The sequence below is a fragment of the Acinonyx jubatus genome, chromosome C2, assembly GCF_027475565.1.
Source record: "Acinonyx jubatus isolate Ajub_Pintada_27869175 chromosome C2, VMU_Ajub_asm_v1.0, whole genome shotgun sequence".
Taxonomy (NCBI): domain Eukaryota; kingdom Metazoa; phylum Chordata; class Mammalia; order Carnivora; family Felidae; genus Acinonyx; species Acinonyx jubatus.
In genome coordinates, this window is record NC_069384.1 from 118,487,828 (window position 1) to 118,501,593 (window position 13,766).

Sequence of the window (13,766 nt, forward strand, 5' to 3'; positions counted from 1 at the left end):
TCAGTTTCTGTATCCTCTGTGTGTTCCAACATGCACACCACTTCCCCTCTGAGACAAGGAACTCAGAAGAAAAGAAATACTGCTAGTGATAAAGAAAATACCATCAAATTCCAGATTCTACTTCTAATGACTGGTCACATCCATTGTCCTTGGGTGTGAGTTGATCTCTGCTTCAGAGTAATCTAGGTAAATTAATGCTACCTGCTGTCCTCTGCCCATCTGGACCCTCCCAGAGGCTTGCCCTCGGTGCTGCCTCATCAGATACCTTTCCTGTTCCAGGGTGACTGCAAAGGCTGGCCTTCCCTGGGCACATTTATCTTCAACCCCCAGTGAACAAGCAGAGCACAGAGTAGACTAACTCATTTATTTCTACTCATTTATTGATGGCCTTTCATAACCGAGTTATTAAGTCATCAATAACTTCAGAAAAATAAATGAATGGATCCAGAACTGGGCCAACAGATATTTAAGATACCCACTGAAAATTTTATCTATGATCAGCAGAAAAGTCAATGCTGGGTCATCAGTGGCATTTCCCTCACCTGGGAAAATATGGTCTATGTTTTATTCTAATTAGAACCCAGTCAATTTCTTTACAAACTAGTAAAATAAATAACGTCTCCAATCTCTCAAGTAAAATAAAGTTGAAAAAAATTTACATTTGTTAACATTTGTTAACATATGTGCCACCTAATATGTGCTGCTCTTATCAACTGTCAAAAAAATATCTCTGAAAGTCTTGCCAGAAATAGAGTATAAGATATTTCACTAGTGCTTGTGAGTTCTAGTATATTCCCCTCAGGAAATAAAATAAAAAGGATAGGGAAGGAGGAAAGAAAGCCAGAAAAGGTTTTTCTAAGACCTTGAAAAACCCTTGAAACCAGTATCTAGGAGTCTAGAGAAATTCCTAACAATGATGTTAAGTTTCTATAGGGACACTTTCAAAGCCTTCAGCACTTTACCCAGCTGATGGGAGCCATGCATTTTCATTATGTTTGGGGATGTAGGTAGCAGCTCTGTCTTAACTTACATGATCACCCCAGAATCCTGACCTCATCACCCTATTCAAATATTCTTTTTTTTTTTAATGTTTATTTATTTTTGAGAGACAGAGGGACAGAGTGCAAGCCGGAAGGGGCAGAGAGAGAGGGAGACACAGAATCTGAAGCAGGCTCTAGGCTCTGAGCTGTCAGCACGGAGCCTGATGCAGGACTCGAACCTACAAATTGTGAAATCATGACCTGAGCCAAAGTCAGATGCTTAACTGACTGAGCCACCCAGGTGCCCCCCCATTCAAATATTCTTTTGCCCTAGTTTACTCCCCACTTATAACTTGGGGCCTCACCTGGATGAGAGGAATCTTGGCTGTTGAGAGGTCCCAAGTGTGTTTGGAAGCCTCTCTGTGCCCCAGTTGCCTCAGTTTCCTCATCAGTAGAATAGGAATGATAATAGAACATACTTCAGCTGCTATAATAATTAAAAGAGTTAATCTATGAAGAGCACTTAGAATACTGTCTGGCACATGGTAAGTTTTCAAGAAGTATCAGCTGTGATTGTTGTTGTTGTCATTTATATATAAATATAATATTTTCCATATGATTAGGACCTTGGAGACCAGCCAATCCAATTTCTTCAATTAGTTTTTCAGGATAGGAAACTGCAGCCCAATAACTTATTTAATGTTTGTACTTTCTAAAGCTTAAAGACTAAGTGAGATACTGGCAAAAAGAACATCACCTTTGGAGTCCAGCAGTCCTACAGTCAAATTCCAGATCTGTTGCTTGCGCTTGCTGTGTGACTTTGGGCTCATCTCTTCCCTTCTCTGGGCTTCTCTAGGTCCTCACCTATACAATGGGTGTAAACACAACTACCCTGATAGATAGAGTGTTTTGAAAGCTGAAAACTAATGACTAAAAAAAAAGTTAATGACTGAATAATGGGACTAGCATGCTGCCAAGGAATTAGTGAGCATTCAGTGTCGTTGTTGCAAACGTCATTCAGTGGGACTGCTGCAGAGAGGGTGCTAGAGGCTGGGAGAGCTCACCACCACACAGACCACCTATACTTAAAAACGAACAGTCAAACCCAAACTGTGATTTGCTTACACTAATTTCTATCAGTTTTCTTCAATGACTATCTTGTCATCAGTAGATGTTAGAGCTAACAAAAATTTCCTGTGCCTGCTGATGGATAAGATTTTGTAAGTCCTTTATTGTTCTTAAAGAAAAGGAAAATGGAGAGATAGACAGACAGATAGACAACTCTCTACTGTTGGCCCCCAATTTTTCTAACTAGTTTGCTTTAGGGTGAGTAGTTTTACTCTGCCAGCTGAACTCCAAAAGCTGTGCCTGTTGGAGAAATGGTGACTCAGAAACAGTTTGCAGATGTTACAAAATAATAAAGAAAACACTATGTGCAGCTGTGATTTTGCAAATCTGACACCTTTGTTGAGATAGAAACGGCTATAGAAAGACTCAGGGGAAGGACAGAAATTAAATTGACATTGGTTTCCTTTTGAGGGGGATATGATGAATAAAGTCGAACTCTAGATAACAAGGCATGGAACTCAGGTTTATAAGAAAACAGATTTTTTAAACCTAATGTCCCTGAAAAAGTCATAGATGTCTCACCGTGGGGCTTGGGAATGATGAATGGGTTCTATGGTTCCAAGTTTGAGAAACACTTCCCTCTTGAAGATTTTACAATGCTCATTTATAAATGAAAGCCTCTGAGAAGTCCGTATATAAGAGACCTTTCCAACACTATCAGACCTGTCTTTTCCTAAACAATTAACATAAAATTTCCATCAGCACCATGTAGGACAGTGGCATTCTAGGGAACACCATTCAAGAATTTATACAAGGTTTGCTGCCAGATTGGGTTTTAATTTTATTGTGAGTCTCTGCTTCAACCATTTTAGACAAAAGATATGAACTAGAAATGGACCACATTTTGCTTTCTTGTATTCCCATTTTATTTGTGGGGGTGGAACTATAGCATCTGCTGCTACACATGTTTCAGAGAGCAGAACACAGCTCTTTATCATTCACTATCAGTGGAACTGTGTGGGAATGGGGAAAAAGTAAATAAAATAAATGAAAGCAAATCTACTTGGGTTCATCTATGGGCTGGCTTTGGAACAGCCCGTGGGTTGCAATTGTCTTCCACACATCATCATTTCTTGAGAATGTTCACATCGTTACTGGACTGTGAACAAATGTTACAATTTGGGGATTAAAACTGTGGGTCCAAACAAAGCAATGGAACAAAGCAATAAAGTCCATGTCAAGATATATAAATGCTTTTATTGATGGAGAAAGTTACAACAGATTGAAGCCTAGAAATAAATCTCTTTTCTTAATATGCAAAATCGGATACACAAAAGCAGTAAAAATGCCACTGAATCTCCTTCCTACCACACTGCAATATTCATTATCATCTGTCTCTAAGGTTCACATTTTTTACCTTCTTTCCTTTTTCTCACACTTCATCCTCTAGTCTCACATAAACACCCATCAAATGCTTTTCTCTTCTTTTTTTCTTTTTTGTTGTTTAGTTTTTATTTCATAATCATAAACTTACCTCTGCAATTGAGCTAGACTTGGAGGAGAGTAAGGAAAGTATGGAACTCATGAACTTCAGTGAGAGCACAAAGATTATAGGATATTTTGAGCAAATGGGGGTAAAGGGGGGCCCTCCTGAGCCTCAGAAGGAAGAGTCTGGTAATTAAGATAAAACACAAGTCAAATTTATTTGTCCATAGTCAGCAATGGTGATCTTGCTGGTCTTGCTGTTCCTGAACCCAAAGCAATCCAGACTTCCACAATATTCATGCCTTCTTTCACTTTGCCAAAGACCACATGCCGAACATCCAACCACTCAGTCTTGGCAGTGCAGATGAAAAACTGGGAACTGTTTGTGTTGGGTCCAGCATTTGCCATGGACAAAATGCCAGGACCCACGTGCTGCAGGATGAAATTCTCATCATCAAATTTCTCCCCATAGATGGACTTGCCATTATGGATTATGAAGTCAGGTCACCTGGCACATAAATCCTGAAAGAATCCTGTAGAAGCAGGAACATTTATAAACAAATCCTTTCTCCCCAATTCCTTTCTCCCCAGAGCATGCAAGTTTTCTACTGTCTTTGGAACTTTGTCTGTAAACAACTAGAAGGAGATGCTAATGTCGACGGCAATATCGAAGAACCTGGTGGGGTTGACCATGGCTGTCTGAAAGGCCAAATGCTTTCCCTTTTTAATTCCTTATCTTCTTCCCTCCCACTTTGACCATTTTGAAAAAAAAAAATAGACAAGCACATTCGATTATTACAGGCTTTCTATAAGGAATATGTACTTCAAAACTCTTAAAATCAAAATAGAAAGATATCAAAAATTAACCATAGCATTTGGTAATGATCAAAAAGAAAATGAATGAAAACTAGCTTAACAATTATTAGATTGTTATCATCCCTTTAGACTTGACCTTTTGGTAAGTCATAAATAAATACCATCCAAATTTGACAGAAGTAAACTGGAAAAATCACACAACAGCAATCTGACAGAAATATGACTTTTATTGATGTCAAAAAAGTGGCATTTCTTAGATGTTTAATAAAGTAGGGATTACGAGGAAAAGTAAATGTTGAATTATGCCACAAGAGTCTCATCCACATGGCAAGATCTATGAGCTCATTTGCTTGGCAGCTGTTTCACCATTTAGATAAAAACGCCTACAGCCCAGGGGCCCCTGGGTGGCTCAGTTGGTTGAGTATCTGACTTCAGCTCAGGTCATGATCTCACATTCCTGTGTTCAAGCCCCGCATCAGAATCTGTGTTGACAGCTCAGATTGTGGAGCTTGCTTTCGATTCTGTGTCTCACTCTCTCTCTGCCCCTCCCCTGCTTGTGCTCTCTCAAAAAATAAAATTAAAAATATTTTTAAAAAATGCTCACAACCCAGAAAAAAAATTTTAATGTGGTTAAATTTGTTTGACATGTATTTTTATAGTGAAAATATATGAATATATTCTATATTAATGTTGATCATATATGTCAATATTTTATATTGATTATTTATCCTATACCTTTTTCTATTGTCTTTCTCCAGGAAGCAAATAACTTAGATAAAAACACAACCAAAACAGAGAGTGCTTGGCTCTTCAGAATGTGGTACAGCTTTGACCACAAGTATCCTTTGATAATGATGATCTCCCAGATCCTGCTGCCTGCCAGACATTAACTTCAAGCACTTAGTCATTGAGATATATGTTCCTGCTCTTCAAGAAACACAGAAAGGTAAAGTGAATTCACGACCAAATTTATCTAAAAGTGAAAAGCTGAATTAGTCTATACTCAAGTGTTACAAAGAGCTGAAGTGAAATCTCTCAGAGTCAAACGAATTTAGTGTATTCGTGGCAACCTAATATTTCCCTAAATGCCAGATGATAAAATCGTATAGTCCTGAGGACTGATCTGTTGAACTAATTTTACTGTTCTTCCCTTTGCAAAGATCTTACTTCTTGTCAGTTGGCCAGAGTAACAACAAAAATCCTTCACCCTTCTCCCAGAAACCCATTTGTGTGCTCTTGTTTCATGAGGCAAAAACATGGAGTGGGGCAGGGGGCAAAGAGAACGAGTGGTCTGAGAGGAAGAATGAGTCTGATCACCACATCATAAAATAATGGAAAAGTTTGTTTTCCAGGCAGATTTGAGTAAGCTTTTCTTCATGAAGGCCAATTTTAACATTCTACCAATCAGTGTAAGCATAGTGGCTCCAATACACCTTGCCTTGTGACTGACAGGGCTGAGAAGTGAGGCCTGAAGGGCTTTGCCATTGTGAATTGCAGTAAGTGGTCCATCTCTAATCCCAAGCAAAAGCACCACGGAAGAAAGGAAAGAACTGCACTGAAAATTGAATGTGTTGGGTCTTTGAAGTTAGTTTTCCACAGTCACAAATCCTTCTCCTTTCAGGGAGAAAATGTCAGTCACTGGGTGATTTTAAAGTGCCTAAGCAATGATTAAAACCACAACAGATCAGTGGGAGAGGAGGAAGAATTAAGAACAGCCAAAAGAAATTCAAAGAGTAAGGTGCAAAAGAGGTAAAATGGAAATGGGAGAGGAGGCAAGAGAAATACAGGAAATTCACAGCAGGGAGGGAAGGAAGGCAAATTGGAGGAATGGCTATGTAAGAAAAAATTATGTAAGAATGAAGAGAAGCCAATTGAAGATTGCAGATATAAGCAAAAGTAAAACAGGTGAGATTTTAAAAAGCAATTCTGCAAAAGTAGAACATTCCAAGAATTACAAAATGGACATGTGCAAAGTAGAGGTTTTTTGAGCCTACAGTTTTGTTTTCCCACAGCCCTTCTCTCTCGGGACAGATACCTTGCCTTGATCAATCTTGAGCCTTTATGGACACTGTAGGTTTCCACCACTTTAAAAGCACTCGTCTTGGCCATTAACGTCCTCTTGGAGGTTCTGGAATCTCATTACGTAAAGCCTTCCTGGTCTCTCTAAGGCAAGCTGGTTCTTAGCAAGTTATGCGGGTTTATGTTCCAGGTTGATTTCTCATCTGGAAATACAGTTTTCCCCTGCCATTGCTTACAGTATCTGATAACCAAATTTTTAGGAAGTTATAAAAATTTGACTAAAGAATACACAAAAGGCTGCTTGATTATGAAACGTATAAAGTAAGAAAATGTCTTTTTGGGTTCCTGGACCCAATTTTCAAGTCATGCCTCTCACTGGCTACAGATTGGAGGTTCCCATGACCTCCTCCTTGGGTTCAACTAATTTGCTGGAGTGGCTCATGGAACTTAGAGAAACATTTTACTAGCTAGTAAGTATCACCAGTTTATTATAAAAGGATAAGAGATGCAGAGGGCAAGGTATGTGGGAAAGGTTACCTAGCTTTCATGCCCTCTCAAAGTGCACCACTTTCCCCAAATACCCACATGTTCACCAACCCAGAAGCTCTCTGAACCCTGTCCTTTGGGTGTTTATGGAGGCTTCATTATATAGGCACGACTGATCAAATCACTGGCCATTGGTGATTGAACTCCATTTCTAGCCCCTCTCCCCGCCCCCCAGAGGTGAAGGAGAGGGAAACTGAAATATCCAGCCCTCAGATCACAGATTGGTTCTCCTGGCAAGCAGCCCCCATCCTTATGTGGGGTCCAAATGCCACCTCATTAACATAACAAAGGATACCATTGTTGCTGTAATCACTTAGGAAATTCTTAAAGGCCAAAGACCATATATATATATCTTATTATAAATCATAATAACACAAAATGACAAATTGGAAATGAGATATAAGATGTTTTTGTTCAAATTCTGACAGTGCTGTGAGGAATGCTTTATAATGAAGAAAAGGAGTAAAGTGGGAAAAATAACTTGGAGACCAGAAATGAAAGCGGAGACTCACCCAAAATTTTAGCTTAGAGCGGTGACACTGAATTCAGATGACGTCACAGTTTTTATCTCGCTTTTCACCAGGGGTTTATTTCCATATGATTGCGGACAGACTTGCAAAAACCGAAAGCAGATTTACCCTGTCAGTAGCATCTCTTCTCATGGTAATATGTCCCCCTGTGCATTCATTCTACAAATTGCACTGCTACCACCACTGCACAAATGTATTTTCACTTAGACAACAAAGTTTTTATATCCTACTTACGCTCTGAATTCATACCCAGAGAGTAGCAAACCAACCAGTTTCCACCTCGTGACCTCTTGAGACATCTGTATTTCCGAAACAAATCATCCACCTGGCATTTATGTTTTCTCTGCTTTTCACCTAGAACACAGGTGATGTGCCCTTTAAATCTCATAGGTAGGCTGTGCTAGCCACCATCAGTGTAGGGATGATCCCCCACCCCAGGGTCAAGTGGCCTGGCCTAGGCCAAAAAGAAATTGTTGACAGGCTGAAAGAAACTGACTATGCCATTTAGAGTTGCTCGAGTTTCATTTCAGTAAAATTGCATCATGCAAATTAGGCATCATAAAGAATTACTGATAAAAGGAAAAGAAGAATAAATAAGACTTCATATGCACCTGTATCAGGACTCTCCAGAGAGACAGAAACAGAACCGATAGGAGTATACACACATGTGCGCACACACACACACACACGCATAGATATATATGTACATACACATACATATAAATATATACAAACATATACATACACACATACACATCCATACACACACACACACACACACACACACACACACATATACATAGATTTATGTCAAGGAATTGGCTAATGTGAATGTGGGGGATGCAAGTCTAAAATTTGTAGGGCAGGCTCTCAGTCTGGAAACTCTCGGGTGGGAGCTAATGGTGCGGTCTTGAGGCAGAATTCTTTGTTCCTTAAGGAAGCCTCAGTTTTGCTCTTATGGTCATCCAACTGTCTACATGAGGCTCACTCACATTACTGAGGATTATCTCCTTAAAGTCAACTGATCGGTGACTGAGATAGTGACCCATACCCATTGAATAATTGGGTAGTAGAAAAACCAATTTTGGGGTAGTAAATAAAACCAAGCATCGCAGTACTCAATTCACATTCAATTTATACCCATAATTCAGACCCTAGAAAAACCCTCTTAATGTACTATTGGTATCAGTAAAACAAGCCCCAGTTGCTCATGGTTTTGTTTTCTTTTTTTACTTTTTCATAGCATAATTCATACACATATACATTTCCATAACATTTTCCCAAAAAAACTACAGGGGAATAAAAATAATAAAAATTAACATTGAGTGAGGACAAATAATGGCCAAACACTGTGTTGGGTGCCTTACATTTATAATACCATTCCACCTCCACAGCTCTGTAGGAGGTTGGAAGGGTCTAGAGAGTATGGTGCAAACCAAATAGATTGCTGATTGTGTTGGCCTTCACTGAAACAACCTGGGCTCCTTTGTTCAAGAGTGTTATTGGAAGCCTATGGTGCCAAAATTGATGCGTAATTAAGATTTCCTTGTGATTCAAGGTGGGCAGCAATTCTGAATCACGCAGTGCAAAGGAGAATTTGAGAAGGGGGAGATGAAAAAGGAAACGATGTTACTGACCACAGATGATTTGCCAGTGGGTACATTATTTCATTTAATCCTCCTAACCACCCATTTCATTTTATTTCATTCTTACAACCACCCTTTTGGAGGTGGAAAAAACAAAGTCTCAGAGAACTTAAAAAAACTTTGTTAAGCTTCCATAGGTAGTGTTGGTTCCATGATTCAAGCCCAGATCTCTCACCATCAGGTCCATCAATATACTTATGTGAACTTTCTCATTGACAACTCTGTATCCATTATATCCCTCACTTTACATGTAAAACCCCATCTAAATATGTTCATTAAGTCACTATTAAAGTGATGAATACATGATGTAGTACAGAGCTCACATCTCAAATACCTGTTGAAGATACATGCGATGATAAAGTTAGGAATCTTGATTGGTCACCCTAAGAACAGCACCATAAAGGAGTCCCCCGGTTTCTGGGTCAGGTCTTCAACTTTTCAGGGGCAGAACGTTAAATATGCCAAAAACTCCAAGAATGGTTTAGGTTCATAGAAATGGATGCACCTTAGCCAGGTTCAAAGGAGGTACAAGAGCCAGACACCAAATTGCTAAGTCATGATCTGTATCCTCATGGGGAGAAATGTCCTTTCCCAGCTGTGGGAAGGTTCAAGTCACAATCTGGTTTCTAGTGGCCCTCTGGACCCACCTCTTACTCTTGCTCCCTGGCTCACTATGCTCCAGCCACTCTGGCCTTCCTGAGATGCATCTAGCACATTCCTGCTTCCAGGCCTTTGCACTGACTCTTCCCTCAGACATTCATATGCTTCCCTCCTTCACTCTTTCATTCAAATTGTCAGTGAGACTTTCTGGCTCCATATTTAAATTAGCGATCCCAACAGGAGCGCTCCGTCATCCCTTATTTGTTTCATTCTTCACCGTAACACTTATCACCATCTGACACAGTATGTATTTTATTCATTTGTTTCAATAGTCTCCTCCAACCAGGTTATGTGCTTTCTTCAAACAGGTATTTGGGTCTGTTCTTACTCACTAGTGTGTTCTCAGGGCATAGAACAGTGGCTAGCACATAGTGGACACTCAGTAAATATTTGTGGAATGAATGAATAAATGAATGAATGAATAAAGCAAGCAAGCAAGCAGTATTTTCTATTCAGGGCATCTTCATTCTAGACAGACATTGATGTAGCAGGAAAATCCAAATAATTATTATTTTTTTAATATTTATTTATTTTTGAGAGAGAGACAGAGAGACAGAGTGTGAGTGGGGGAGGAGTAGAGAGAAAGGGAGACACAGAATCCAAAGCAGGCTCCAGGCTCCAAGCTGTCAGCACAGAGCCCGACATGGGGTTCAAACCCATGGACCACAAGATCATGACCTGAGCCAAAGTCAGACACTTAACCAACTGAGCCACCCAGGTGCCCCCAAATAGTTATTTATAGGTTGCTAACTGAGTTTGAAACCAGGGCAAGGCAGAATAGATAATTTTGGGTTTTCACCCAGACTGCCATTTGGTCTCCAAACAACATCTACACCCCCAAGACTCAGTGTCCCTCTCCCCAAGCAGGGACAGCCACCACAGCAGACATGGATCTCTGTTTCCTCACTGACCTCCTTCCTATCGTTGGTTCATCCTTCCTTAGGCTTAATTAGTACACCTCATCTGCTACATGCAAGCCTGGATCAAGCTTAGAACCCACTTTCTGTCTGGGTGACTTTGAATACATCTTATCTCACCTATTGTGTGTGGATTTTAGTATTAGATTACAGAGCTCAAAATTTTAGAGCCACCTATCATCCTCACTAACAATCTCTTATAACAAGGAGGTTAGAAACAAAGTAATACCCCCTTATTCATATCTTTAAGGCATCGGGTAAAATGATTTGCTCAGATCCACAGTGTTACAGCCGGAGTGAATCTTAGGTTGCCTTATTCATAGGTGACTAATGATCCTGTTCAACTGTCTGCTTCCTACAGTCTCTTTCCATTCTATCATTTATCATGTCTCTCCTTAAGAGATATGTGTATTTTAGCGCTTAAGCATGTGTATATATTAGTTTTACAATTGTGAATGACACAGGATAAGAATGACCTTTTCCAAAGTAAAAAGGGCAGCCAAAATCATTTTTAGCACTTCCTGTATATCGACATCAGCTGAAAATAAGGAGTTATTATGTAGTTGCAACCTTTTACATAAATGTAAGAAAGTGCAAAGATAACAATGGATTGGCAAGTTGACACAGTAACAGAATGACAGAAAACAACATGGATGGAGACTTCCTTCCCATCACTGGTTTGGAATGAAGAGTGCACTGAGGTATTACCAACAAAATGAAAGGCCCACGGCAGACGTGTGGAAGCTGCAGCTCTTGAGTTTCCCATTAAAGAGTCTGGCAAGAGAAGTGGCAGATACCAGACCCCCTCCTCTACTGAAGTGTGACAGGCTGGGGCTGCATTCCAGGAAAGTAAAGGCAAACCTCAGGATCATCCAAAATGACACTTGGAACCAAGTATTTAATGGATTTAAATGTAATTGCATTATAGTCTTAACAAAAAAAAGGAGGGAGAAAAAAACCCTTCCCCTCCTAAAACCTGACAGGATTCATTATATCCCACACAGTCGTACTTATTTTAAATCGTAGGTATGAATATTGTGAGCAGCAATTTCCATTTTAAATGATGATCACTGCATTGCGGTTTTACTTATTCTGACTAGCAGAAGCATCCATGAATTATTTATTGGTGTAGTACTGTGGCCTTGTGAATGACTTGAGTTTACTTCACAAAAAATTCTCAGAGGAGCAAGGAATGTTAGCTCTATGATCCCCATTTTATAAATGAGGCAACAGAGCCCAAAGGAGAGAAAAAGCATATCCAAGGTTACTGACGGACTTGGAGCCAGCATTCATAATCAACAAAGAGCAGGCTGTGTCCACCTAAGGAATCCAAGGGTCCTGGCTCTGGTGGTCCATCCACTGAGTTTTGGTAGCGTAAATATATGTGTGACATTATTGTTTGCAAGTGTGCCTGGCATACAATTGGCAGTTGTATATGATAGCCTCTTTGGTGGCTCATCAAAAGCTTCACTAGTTTGCAGGCAGAGGATGTAAGGAAGATATCTTTCATTTCATTTTATTTAGTGCCTACTATGCACCAGGCAATATGCTAGGTTCTGAGGACCCTTTCAAATGGCAGGTAGTCCTTAGCATAGGAAAGAGAGACCCTGGCATCTCCAGAGTTTAATGGAGGAGTGGGGAAGGAGAGACCTCTCTGGAAAAGCCATAAATTAAAATTATTTATAACCCTAACTTTGCAAAATGGAAACAGGTGACTCCATAAGTGGTTTCAGAAAGCAGATTTTGAAATATTGGAAATATAAGTAATCAGCTTTCTAAAGACTCTCTCTGCATATGGTACACGGGACACTGTAACTGTTTGCCCCTGAGAAGCTGGATGTAGGGAGGAGCTAAGCTTGCACCAGGCAGCAGGGCAGCTACCACTCTTATCCAGGTGGGTAATTCATTGGGTATTCAGCTTGACTTTGGTCAACCTTGTCCTCATAGGTGCTGGTGTAGAAAGATCTTATAGATAGCCCTTGATATAGCACCTAAGTGAAATGAAATTAAAATTTACTAAAAAATAGATAAAAAATAAATAAATAAAAACCCGCTAGGTTACTGGGCCCTGGTGTTCCCACAACTTGTTGGTAAGAACCAATGTAGGGGAATGTTAATGGTACCTGGATGGAAACACAGACTGTCTTTTGTTCAGGTCCTGACTTAGGGCTTCCATGATTTCTTATTCCATATAATGGGTATTCCCATTACTGTCCTCTATTTTGGCTAAATCTATGAGAAAAGTTGGTGAGTTATTAGTTTTGATTTTGGTTTTTTTTCTTTACTACTGGAAACTTTTTCATTTACCTCTCAGAGCCAAAACATGATTAAGACAGTTAAGTGGGTGCAGGTTTCTCAAGATTCTATAGCCTAAATACGTTGCAGTATTCCATAGTTGGACTAAAAACTCTTCTGGAGGCCTGAGAAGTGACTACAAGTATGACTTTGTGAATTGTTGCCCGAAAATGTTGGATCTCCCACCGTGAATGTGAAAAGTTATAGGTCCTGAGATGATAACTGAGCTTTCTACAATAATCTTAGGACTCTACAAGAATTTTGACATCCTTGATTTTTTTTTGCCTTTTCTTCTATAAAAATTTTAAGAATATTCTATTAAATGAAAATGCTTTCCCATTTCATCTTTACTTTAAGCAAATGATATGAAAATCTGGATTTATGCATATAAAAAATCAGAAAGTGACTCCTCTTCTAGAATGAATTCATAAAGTAAATTCCTTTAAATCCCATTAAAAACAAATCTATTGAACACTTTCTCATTGCAAAGTACCCTATTAGATTCTCCTCATTTCGCTGTTTATTCACTTACTTGTTACATGTTTACCAAGAGCCTACCATGACTCAGGCACTATCCTGGCACTAGCAACACAGCCACTGACAAATTCTCACAAAGCTTACATTCTACTCTGGCTCTGTTTTTAAATTTCTGATTTACAGATGTCTTTGCAGGAACATGACTGTGGTATAAAGAAAGATACACTTAGACATTCCACTCTTGGTTTTTATCAAATTGAGGAAAGTCTGGCTCACAGATCAGGATATATTGATTTGCTATTGTAACCTGTCTGCTTACTAGCTGTG

General features: G+C 39.5%; 1 protein-coding gene across 17 annotated transcripts in view; it reads left to right on the forward strand.

The window, feature by feature from the left end:
* The window catches only part of SLC9A9 (solute carrier family 9 member A9), a 698,450-nt gene that overhangs the window by 590,948 nt on the left and 93,736 nt on the right, over positions 1-13,766 (forward strand). For 16 of the 17 annotated variants that reach the window (XM_053221337.1, XM_053221339.1, XM_053221345.1 and 13 more), the window contains one exon: positions 5,112-5,187. In XM_053221337.1, the coding sequence (XP_053077312.1) occupies positions 5,112-5,187 (76 nt within the window). Of the gene's footprint in view, positions 1-5,111; positions 5,296-13,766 lie in introns of all 17 variants that reach the window. The other variant, XR_008297954.1, reaches the window with a different exon arrangement.